Source organism: Somniosus microcephalus, chromosome 6 (assembly GCF_052327205.1).
Source record: "Somniosus microcephalus isolate GS21.2 chromosome 6, FLI_Smic_1.0, whole genome shotgun sequence".
In the NCBI taxonomy this organism is placed as follows: Eukaryota; Metazoa; Chordata; class Chondrichthyes; order Squaliformes; family Somniosidae; genus Somniosus; species Somniosus microcephalus.
Genome location: NC_140992.1, coordinates 44,058,741 through 44,070,487, shown reverse-complemented (window position 1 = coordinate 44,070,487; position 11,747 = coordinate 44,058,741). Strand labels below are relative to the sequence as shown.

Sequence of the window (11,747 nt, the reverse complement as noted above, 5' to 3'; positions counted from 1 at the left end):
GAGCAACTCTCTCTCTCTCTCACAGAAGGTGTGGTCCAAAAATGGCTATCACTAATAATCCAGGAAGAGTCCCCTTTAAATAGCGCCCCCCCCCCCAGCCCGACAGCGACTGGGAAACATTCCAGGTAACCTGCCCTTGTTAGCGCCAGGAGGAACGGAGGGGGGCGCCACTGAATTTCCGGTCCGGGTTGCCCCAAGGGCGTTGCACACTGAAATGACGTCATGATCTGCGTGCGCCGGTGAGCGGGCGCAACGGTTTAGCGTTGGCGCTAAATGTCCACTCAATTTGGGAAGAGGCGCAGGGTTCACTGCGCCCGAGCGCTAGTTGGTTAGCACCCCACTTCTCGACCTCTTTAGGCGCTAATGGGTGGTGCAACCAACCGAATTTTTCCCCCTAAGTCTTATCCACCACCAAATCCGGTTTGACCATCAAGCATTTACCGCAGCCCTCTCTTCATGACCAAATCCTCCTACTGCTCCCGGATCATCCCGAAGAGTAATGATAATCCACAACTCCTTTTCTCTATGAAAAACTCTCTACCTTCCTTCGTAGCTTTAGAAATCTTCTCAACCCCATCTCTTGGACCAAGCTTTCAGTAACCTTTCCTACCCTGTGACAATGGCTCAATGTCCACGCATTGTCTCCTCTGTGAAGCACCTCGAGATGTTTTTCTATGGCACAGCTGCTATCTAAATGCAAGTTGGTGTCATTATTAGTGATAAGCACCATTTAAAAAATAAAAGTTTGATCTGGGTGAAAGATAATAATGTCAATAAAATGATCAAATCTAAAGAAATGTGCTTTACTAACAGCTTTATTTTCAGTAATTATGGCTTTCCAGCACAAATGTAAAGAAATTACATCAAATACATTGTACAAATAATAAATAAAACAGTATTGCTGTGAAAACAGTCATAGCAGCAGTGCATTATCTCATCTTGCACTTCAATCCATTAACTACAAGGGGAAAAAAATCATATATACAGATACGTATATACATTTATATATACACACACACACACAAGTATTTCTTTTACAAAAAAACAGAAATGCTTTTAGAAATTCTGCAACACTCAAGTTGTGGTGATTATTGAATTTATATTTCAAAGTACCAGTGACATTAGTAGCTTAACAAAAGAATAAAAAGGAAAACAAACTGTACAAGTGTGATACTGGTACTAATTTGCTGGTTAAAATGCACCTGGATAAAACCAAATCAGAACCCAGAGCTCTCTTGGGCCTTAAAATTGACAGAATGGGTACCTGTTTTATTTATTGTATTTTTCTGAATGGTACCTGTTTTATAGATTGTATTTTTCTGAATGGGTACCTGTTTTATAGATTGTATTTTTTTGAATGGGTACCTGTTTTATAGATTGTATTTTTCTGAATGGGTACCTGTTTTATAGATTGTATTTTTCTGAATGGGTACCTGTTTTATAGGTTGTATTTTTCTGAATGGGTACCTGTTTTATAGGTTGTATTTTTCTGAATGGGTATCTGTTTTATAGATTGTATTTTTCTGTTAAGGAAGCTCAAAGTCACTTATTCTTTTGAGTGATTGATTTGCTGTCTTACCGTTTGCTTTGCAGTCAGATTTGCTACCGATGGCCATCAGAAATCCACGGGGCTGCTGTTTGTTTCTTATTTGCAAAAGGGGCGTGCAGCAGTTAAAATGGGGGGGGGGGGGAGGTGGGGACACCTCAGCCTATCTCAGGATGCCCAAGGCCCATCTGATGCAATTTTCAGGCTGGTCTGTAAATGGAGGAGCGCTACATCTGCCTGTTTCAGGCGGCAGGCTGCTTACATATGGAAATTGGGGTCCTACGCTGGTTGTGAAAGGATCAGCAGTCCAGGAAATCAACCTTCACTCACCATTCCACAAGGGCCGATTCATTTGTAACTTCACCTACGTTAACTGACTATTGTTAACTTATCATTATTCCACCTGAATTCTGCCTGAGAGAAACACAAGTGAACTACGTAATCCAACACTAATGTTACTATGCTGTGCTTAAATGCGTTTTGGGATATTAATGATTAACCTCATCAACCCAACAACATGCAATGTTTGAGAAAACATTTAAAAAAAAATCACATTTATACAACATTTCACATGATATTTACAAAATATTTGGGAATTGTATCAATAATGTCAGAACTTATACAGGAAGTAAATATTACAATTTAAAAATAACATTTAGATTTTCCCACTCAATAATTGGAAATTCTAGTTGAAAATCATAGTTCTTCTACAGTCACCATTTTGGAAATGTACTACAAAAAAACACCTTTCCTGGACAACCAAGTTTCCTGCAGTATTCCACAGCTGTGTTTTTTTTCCCCCAATATCTTTTGCATTCAGGTACAGATGCTGGAAAATCTATCAATGACAAATTTACTCTGCATGGTGAAGTTGAGTTTCTCACCTCCTGGAGACAGGACTTTTAACATTGCTTGTTTTAGTGCAACTGACAACTCTAAGACTAGCTCTGGCAAAGAAATAAAATGCAATTGGTACTTCATGCCATAGTAATTGCTTCCTTTCCATCAATTCTCTCCACTAGATGTCTCCAGTGTGCCGGGCAAATATTATACAGTAGATGCATCTTGTGACGTTAGAGCAGTACAGCATCAATGATTCCTCAAAATACTTTTAATGGGTATCGGATGGCTTTGTGTTAAGCATTTAACATTTCTACTAATTTAGTGACAACCAAATGTGAGATAGCCAAAATATTCCAATCTTCAAATTTTGGTCAAGAACATAAATAATTTTCCCCCTTGGGTGAGGTTCCAAATCTAGACCTATGTTACCCAGGACCTCTAACAGCTTCTAAAGGATGATACAAACATTTCATAAATTTAATGGGAAACCAATTGGTGCGTGGCTTTTGACTACACAACAGTCACTGCGCTTCAGAAGTTAATTCATTATGTGAAACGCTTTGAGATGTTTTAACATATTGGAAGGTGCTATATAAATTTTAATGCCTTCCTCGCTGCCCAACTGGTAAGAGTTGTGGAGATACTCCAACGCAAACAATTTAATAAATTCTCCCTAAGTGATTGAATCTCTTTTATTACTGGGAACACAAATGAATGTGTTAACACTGGCATCCCAACAAGAGGAACCGGGCTGCAAATACTCCATTCACAGTACTACACTATGTTTTTAAAGCACCCAGAGCCAGAGCAATAACTCGTGCCATGCACCTGTAAAAGGAGTCATTCTCCAATCCAACCAGACTGTTAAAGGTTGCAGGCCGACCTCCAACCATAGCTTTTACACGGGCCTTAAATAGTCCTTTCTCGTTTTTGGAAGCCAAGTCCACCTGCACCTGGACAAGATCATAAATATGTCAAATAAAGTACCATTCAACATAAAATGTGTTTAGCAATTGATGGATTATTAATATAAAACAAACTGCAACCTACCATAATTACTGTCTAATATAATCAATACCAAATAATTCGTTTGTAATCCACACTGGAATCGTAGAAACATCATCAGACAAAGCCAATGTACAAGAAAATGAAACAATAACACAAGAGCGTACATATAAACCTTTGTCTCTCAGTTACAAAGCTACAATTGCATGGGAAGATGCCACAGGAAGAGCAGGTGGAAGTCACGGTGATAGAAGAATGAGCAAGAGTACCTGGGAGGGAAGGTACCCTCTGAAAAGCAGAGAGGGGAAGGGAAGATGTATTTGGTAGTGGGATCATGTTGTAAGTGGGGAAAATGGCCAAAGATGATCTGGTGAATACAGAAACTGGTAGAATGGATGGTTAGGGCAATCATTACTCACTCACAACACCATGATGCACAACATATTGCCATGTAGCACTATTTGAAGGCATGTTTTCAGACAGCAGACAGCATTCTAATATAGATGGGGAAATGGTCAAGTTGCACGATAGGTGGGTCCATTCTCGGGAGGGGGAACCTAGTGCAGCAACGGCCCAGGTTGACCACTCGTACTCCTCCTGGCCCAACATAAATAAATGAAAACTTACCTGCTGGACTCCTCTTCGGCTGGACCACCAGCTGATACTGGGCAGAGTGTGCATAGCACACGCTAGACCCAGTAAAAAAAAAAAAGATTGGCATTTATATAGCGCCTTTCACAATCTTAGGACATCCCAAAGCACTTTACAGCCAATGAAGTACATTTGAAGTGTAGTCACTGTTGTAATGTAGGAAGCAGGCAGCCAATTTCTGCACAGCAAGCTCCCACAAACAGCAACGTGATATTGGCCAGATAATCTGTTTTAGTGATGTTGGTCGAGGGATATATATTAGCCAGGACGCTGGGATAACTCCCCTGCTCTTCTTCAAAAAAGCGCTATGGGACCTTTTACATCCACCTGAGGCAGACGGGGCCTCGGTTTAACGTCTCATCCGAAAGGCGGCACCTCCGACAGTGCAGCACTCCCTCAGCACTGCACTGGCGTGTCAGCCTAGATTTTTGTGCTCAAGTCTCTGGAGTGGGACTTGAACCCACAACCTTCTGACTCAGAGGTGAGAGCAACGTTCCCTTTAGGGATCCCATGCAGCCAGCTTGCCGGCTTTTCAGTGCAAAAAACGCGCATGCGCATTATTTTGAATGGCCCGCGCAGCGCAAAAAAAATTAGAGGGAACATTGGGTGAGAGTGCTACCACTGACCCACAGTACTGTCCTAGAATGGTAGTCGGGGTCCTAAAGTGTCATAGGACCCCAATTTGCATATTAAAAGAGCCTATCACGTGACTTAGGTGGCCACTCCGGCCACCCAGCAGTAGGCCCTGGGGAAGACAGGGAGAGCCACACTGTTGGCAGGAACGGGTCAGTAATTTATTTCCCTTCATGTTCAGGGTACTATTGTCCGTATCCTCCAAATTTTGTTTAAAATTTTAATTTAAATGTATTCACAAACCACGCGTATGATAGCCCTGTCGACAAAGATTTTGCGGTATTAAAATAAGGCAATGCTACATACCTCTTGAAACTTCATTGACAATTCCTCTGTTGGTATATCCAGAATCCATTTATATTCATCCATCAATAAACTAACATTCAGCAGTGATTCATTCACACTCTGACAACCTAAACAGAGAGAACAATGTTTTCAGCAAGAGAAAAGAATAAAGCTATTATTCTTGTTGTTGCAGACTCAATTGGAAGAGTTATATCTATTCCTGAACAAATGACACATTTAACAGGATGGACAGCCAACATCTATACAAATCACAGGGAACATTAAAAAAATATTAATAGTTTTTGATGGTCAGCAAATTACATAGAATTACACAGAATTTACAGCGCAGAAACAGGCCATTCAGCTCAGCTGGCCCATGCTGGTGTTTATGCTCCACACCAGCCTCCCCTCCACCGCTTTTCATCTAACCCTATCAGCATGAACTTCTATTCCTTTCTCCCTCATGTATTTATCTAGCTTCTCCTTAAATGCATCTATGCTATTTGTCTCAGAGTTGATCTTTGGCTATATGCAGAACTGTGCATTTGACATGGACCTTGGTGAGAGGTGCTACATGGAGAAGAACTGCTTTTTAAAAATTCATTCTGAGGATGTAGCCATCACTGGCAAGGCTGTCATTTATTGCCCATCCCTTGTTGCCCTGAGAAGGTGGTTGTGGGCCTTCTTCTTGAACTGCGCGTTGATGATGGTGTTCCCACAATGCTGTTAGGTTGGTGCTTCCAGGATTTTGACCCAGCATCGATGAAGGAATGGTGATACATGTCCAAGTCAGGCTGGAGGTGATGGTGGTCCAATGCATCTGCTGCCCTTGTCCTTATAGGTTGCAGATTTGGGAGGCACTACTGCAGAAGCCATGGCAAGTTGCTGCAGTGCATCCTGTAGATAAGACATGCTGCAGCCACGGTACACCAGTGGTGGACGGGGTGGCTGAAGTGCCGGTCAAATGGATTGCTTTGTACTGGATAGTGTTGAGCTTCTTGAGTGTTGTTGCAGCTCCACCTATCCAGGCAAGTGGAGAGTATTCCATCACACTCCTGACTTGGGCCTTGCAGGTGGTGGAGAAACTTTGGGGAGTCAGGAGTTGAGCCACTCACTGCAGAATACCCAGCCTCTGACCTGCACTCATAGCCACGGCATTTATGTGGCTGGTCCAGTTGAGTTTCTGGTTATTATGTCCGTGTGTAATTGAGACACGGACTGCAGGAGTTGGTTATAACAAGTCTTTACTGAGCGGAGACAAACTGGAACTACTATGCAAAAGTTACTACACAGGCTTATATACAGGGGTGGTCACTACTGGTACTGCAGTATACAGGGGCTGCAGAATATAGTTCCTTCTGCAAAGTACATACACTACAATTCCTCCCCTTTTAGCTAAACAGTACATAACATTCGATTAATAATTAAATAACATATTTACAATTACTGTTGCTAGATATATTAGCTGAAGTTAAGCAATTATAAGTTCAGTCTTTGAGGAGGCTTCCTGATTCTGTCTGGATAACGCCTCTTTGGGGTATCAGGTTCTTCTGGCAAAGTTGATTCGGGATCAACGTCGTTGTTTGGTTCGTCTGCTTCCAATATCATTGATTCTGAGGTAGATGCAATTGGTACTTCGGTTTCATCACCAGGTGTATCGGATCGTGGTGTGGAATTGACGTTTTCCAGTGACTCTAGAATCTGGTCAGCATGGCGTCTTACAATGCTCTCTCCAACGTCCACGGTATACATTAGAGGTCCTTGCCGTGTACAGATCGCTCCTGGCTGCCATTTCTCTGTGCGGTAGTCCCGGGCCAAAACTGGTTGACCTATCTTAAAACTCCTGGTCGGCCTTTCTTTCATATTCTGAAACTGCCTGTTCTCCACATCTCTTCTGATGTTTGGCTTAACCAAATGCAAGCGGCATCGTAGTCTTCGATTGAAGAACATCATGGCTGGAGTTTGGTTGGTAACCGCATGTGTCGCATTCCGGTAGGCAAACAAGAAGTTATCCACCTTGTGTTGTAGGGGTATGTCTTCATTACACATTGCCTTGATAGCCTTCTTGAATGTTTGAACGAACCTCTCAGCCAATCCATTGGTGGCTGGATGATATGGGGCGGATGTGTAATGCTTAACACCATTGTTCTTTAAGAACCTCCGGAACTCTTCAGACACAAACGGTGGTCCATTGTCGGAGCAAATCTGTTCAGGCAGCCCATTTCTGGCGAATATGGTTCGTAAGACTGTGATAGTTTTTTCTGTGGTGGTTGAGGACATTTTTATTACCTCTGGCCACTTTGAATGTGCATCCACCGCAATTAAAAACATCGAGTCCATAAATGGACCAGCAAAATCAATGTGCACCCTTTGCCATGGAGATGAGGGCCACTCCCATGGATGTAGAGGGGCTTGTGGTGGGGCGTTTTGGACCTTCTAGCATCCTGTACAGCTCTTGGTCATCTCTTCGATTTCTCTATCGATTCCCGGCCACCACACAAACGCTCTGGCTAAGTTCTTCATTTTTACCCCTCCCAGATGACCCTCATGAAGCTCATTGAGCACTCTATCCTTCAATTTGGGTGGAATTACTACTCTGGATCCACACATCAAGGTTCCTCTGCACACTGACAGCTGTTCTCTTCTCGGCGAGAATGCTGGCAACAGTGGTTCGCCATGTGCTGGCCATCCCTTCACCGTTAAATCATAGACCCAGGAGAGTGTCGGGTCATTTCGTGTTTCCTTTTCTATGTTTGCATTCGTCACAGGTAGACATTCGACTATGGTCGAGTGGAATATCTCCACTGGATCCACTGCAGGTGCTTCTTCCACCGTCGGCAACGGTAGGCGCGACAATCCATCAGCATTCCCATGCTGTTTAGTTCCTTTGTACTCGATGTCATATTGGTGTGCCCCTAGGAAAAGGGACCACCTCTGTAGCCGTTGTGCTGTCATTATCGGGACGCCCTTCTGAGGGTTGAAAATGGAGACAAGAGGTTGATGATCAGTTAGTAGAGTAAATTTCTGACCGTGCAGGTAGTGATTGAACTTCTTCACCCCCCACACCAGGCTGAGGGCCTCTCTGTCAATCTGGGCTTAGTTACGCTCGGCTGAAGTTAACGAGTGTGACGCAAAAGCTATCGGCCTCTCTGAACCATCAAGGAATTTATGTGACAGTACCGCTCCAATGCCGTAGGGAGACGCATCACACGCCAGTCTTATCGGTAGTGATGGGTTGTAGTGAGCCAATACTTCTCTTGACGTGATTAGGTCTTTACTCTTCTGAAAGGCCCGTTTACATTCATCGCTCCATTTCCATGCTACTCCAGTTTGTAGTAGGGCGTTCAGTGGGTGCAGAATTGTGGACAAATTCGGCAAAAACTTATGGTAGTAATTCACCAATCCGAGGAATGACCTCAGTTGCGACACATTTTCAGGCGCTGGAGCCTTAACCACCGCTTCAATTTTGTCAGGGGACTTATGTAACCCCTCTTCATCAATCATGTGGCCACAATACGGTATCTGTTTCTTAAAAAACTCGCACTTGGGGCGATTGGCTCGTAGCCCATGTTCTCTTAGTCTAGTGAGCACCTGCTCTAGGTTGGCAAGGTGTTCACTGTCATCTTCACCTGTCACTAGGATGTTGTCCAAGTAACACTGAGTCCCCGGAATCCCTTGCAGGACTTGTTCCATCGCTCTTTGCCATATCACCGGAGCTGATGCTACTCCGAATACCAGTCGATTATACTGGTAAAGACCTTTGTGAGTGTTTATCGTGAGATACTTCCTAGAGGATTCTTCAACCTCCATCTGCAAATATGCTTGTGCTAGGTCAATTTTTGTAAAACGCTTCCCTCCAGATAGTGAGGCGAAAATATCTTCTATCCTCGGGAGAGGATATTGTACTGTGTGAAGGATTGGGTTCACCGTCACCTTGAAGTCCCCACAGATGCGAACCTTCCTTGGCTCCTCAGACTTATTGTTTAACGTTTTCTTCATGACAGGAACGATGGGTGTCGCCCACTCGCTCCAGTCTACCTTAGATAACACGCCTGCATTCTCCAGATTCTCTAGCTCTGCCTCGACGGCTGGGCGAATTGCATATGGTACCGGTCTTGCTTTGAAAAACTTGGGAATTGCATTCTCTTCTATTTTTATCGAGGCGGTTACGCCTTTAAGAGTTCCCAGTTCTTGTTGAAATACCTCTTTGGCGTCAGCTAAGATTTTTGACAATCGTCCAGGTGTGACGTCGTCATCCTTTTTACCAGCCACCGTCAGTGCCTGAATGGAGTGCCAGTCTAAACTTATCTTTCTGATCCATTCACGTCCCAATAACGGTGGTCCACCATCTTGCAGTATGTACAGGTACAATTTCTGTATTTCCTTGCCGTTGTATTCGACAGGCACCCTTATTTTCCCTCTGGGGTATACTTTTTGCCCTGTATACGTCTTCAAGACAATGGATGTCTCTTTCAAGGGTATGTGTGAGAATAGCCGCTCGTAGTCTCGTCGATTCATGACGGTCAGGGCTGATCCTGTATCGAATTCCATTTTGACTTGGGACCCTGCTATCGTGAGGGTGACCCAAATGGTTCGGTGATCCTCTTTTGCGATTACGTTGTGAAGTTTGAGACAGCTTAGTCTCTTGTTCCCGGATTCACTATCGCTCATCTGGTCTTCGGAACTACTGTCCGTCATCTTTTGTACTTTCCTGTACTGTTCCTTAGTAGCCTTTTTGTTGTCGTTAGTCTTCTTCCCAGACCTGCAAACTCGTGCAATGTGTCCCATCTTTCCGCATTGCCTGCATATTGTGTCCTTGGACCAGCAGTCCTTCTGGTCATGGGTTGTTCTGCCGCAGCGATAACCTTTTTCAAATCCCCGTGTCATTTCGTGGGTGCCGTATTCCTGTGGCTTTTGCTGTATTTCTGCAGCTCCCCTTGCTGCTGCTTCGTACGATACTGCCACGCTGAAAGCCTTATCTAGCGTCAGCTCTTTCTCTGAGAGTAACCTCTTCTGGGTTCCTTCACTCAGGAGTCCACAGACAAATTTGTCCCGTAGGGTATCTGCCAGTCCTGCTCCGAACTGGCAGTGCTTTGATAGCTTGCGTAGTTCCGTAAGGTAATCAGTATTGCTCTCATATTTATGCTGATTTCTCCTGTGGAATTTAAATCTTTCTGCTATCAGCAGCGGTGTAGGATTTAGGTGTTCCTGTAGGATATCAACAATTTCGTTAAAACTCTTCGCCATCGGTTTGGCTGGAGTAATCAGGTTCCGCAATAGGCCGTACGTTCTTGCGCCCATTAAGTTTAGTAGTACTGATGCCTTTTTCTCATCGGCTACTTCGTTTGCCTCGCAATATACTTCGACTCTTTCCACATACGTGGTCCAGTCTTCTATTGCATTATCGAAGGCAGTGATATTGCCAGTCTTCGGCATCTTGGAAATCTAAGATGGCGCCTCCCGCACTTTGCCTTCTTCCCCGATTTAACAAAATGGCGCCTCCCGCGCTTTCCATCTTCCCCGCTGCTGCTAGCGCTGTTGCTGGCGTTTTATGCCTTGATGGCGACGCCCTATAGTCTTCGCGCACTTCCCCCAGCGCTGCTGCTAACGCCGCTCTCCGCGGTTCCCGTGGCAAACTGCAGCTCCTCGCGGCTTTCTGCGCTTCTAATTTCTTTTATTTCCCCGTCGTCGGAGCAACCCTGCGGGACACTTGCCTCCCTCGTCTCGGCTCTGTACGCTGCCCGGCTTCGTAGCACCGGCCGCGCCCTGTGTGCTCCACCCTCTCTCTCTCTCTCTCCTCTTCCCGACAACGCTGCTCGGCCCCATTGAAAAGCCACCCGATCGAGCTCTAGCCCGCCGCAGCCCAGGAAGGATCAGTGTACTACCTGCCACCAGCCCGATTAGCTGGAACACCATCGACAGGATAACCAAGCCCCGCTCTCGACAGCCTCTCCTGCAAATCTTCAACTCCGATGAATCAGAGGCGGTTGCCCACGGTCGACGCCCGTTTCTTCTGTTTGTTTTATTTATTTATTTATTTATTTTTCTTCCTTCTGGCCTCGACCTCTGACAACTTCGCTTCAGGGATGGATCTCCATGAGGTGGTGCAGACTGTAGGTAAGTTCGGATCTGCTCGTCGCCAGTATTATGTCCGTGTGTAATTGAGACATGGACTGCAGGAGTTGGTTATAACAGGTCTTTACTGAGTGGAGACAAACTGGAACTACTATGCAAAAGTTACTACACAGGCTTATATACAGGGGTGGTCACTACTGGTACTGCAGTATACAGGGGCTGCAGAATATAGTTCCTTCTGCAAAGTACATACACTACACTGGTCAGTGGTGATCCCCAGGATTTTGATGGTGGGGGACTCGGTAATGATAATGCCATTGATGGCCAGGGCACAGGAAGAACTCCCCTGCTCCTCTTTGAAAAGCGCAATAGGATCTTTTACGTACACCCGAGAGGGTGGGTAATGCCATTGAATGTCAAGGGGAGGTGGTTAGGCTCTCGATTGTTGGAGATGGTAATTGCCTGGCACTTGTGCAGCACAAATGTTGTCCAGGTGTAACCATTCTGGCTTGGGAAGTATTTTCAAGAGTATAAAGAGTTTCAAAAATAATGTAAATATTTCTACACTTTAAGAGATGATTAATTGTGCGTTGCCTCTTGAAGAGTCAGCGTGTTGGACCGAAAAGCCCCACTCAGTGGTGCATTCTTTCTTTACTTGATGTGTCTTCCTCCAGTTCGCTTCCATTTTGGATGCCAAACCCACTACTCA

General features: G+C 44.7%; 1 protein-coding gene across 1 annotated transcript in view; it reads right to left on the bottom strand.

Annotated features, from left to right (window-relative positions):
* Positions 1 to 807: 807 nt before the first annotated feature.
* prss56 (serine protease 56) overlaps positions 808 to 11,747 on the bottom strand; it is a 48,427-nt gene continuing 37,487 nt past the window's right edge. The window contains exons 15-16 of the mRNA XM_085990103.1: positions 4,985 to 5,091; positions 808 to 3,342 (exon numbers count right to left, since the gene is read on the bottom strand). Of these exons, the coding sequence (XP_085846229.1) occupies positions 3,169 to 3,342; positions 4,985 to 5,091 (281 nt within the window). The 3' untranslated portion in view covers positions 808 to 3,168. The remainder of the gene's footprint in view (positions 3,343 to 4,984; positions 5,092 to 11,747) is intronic.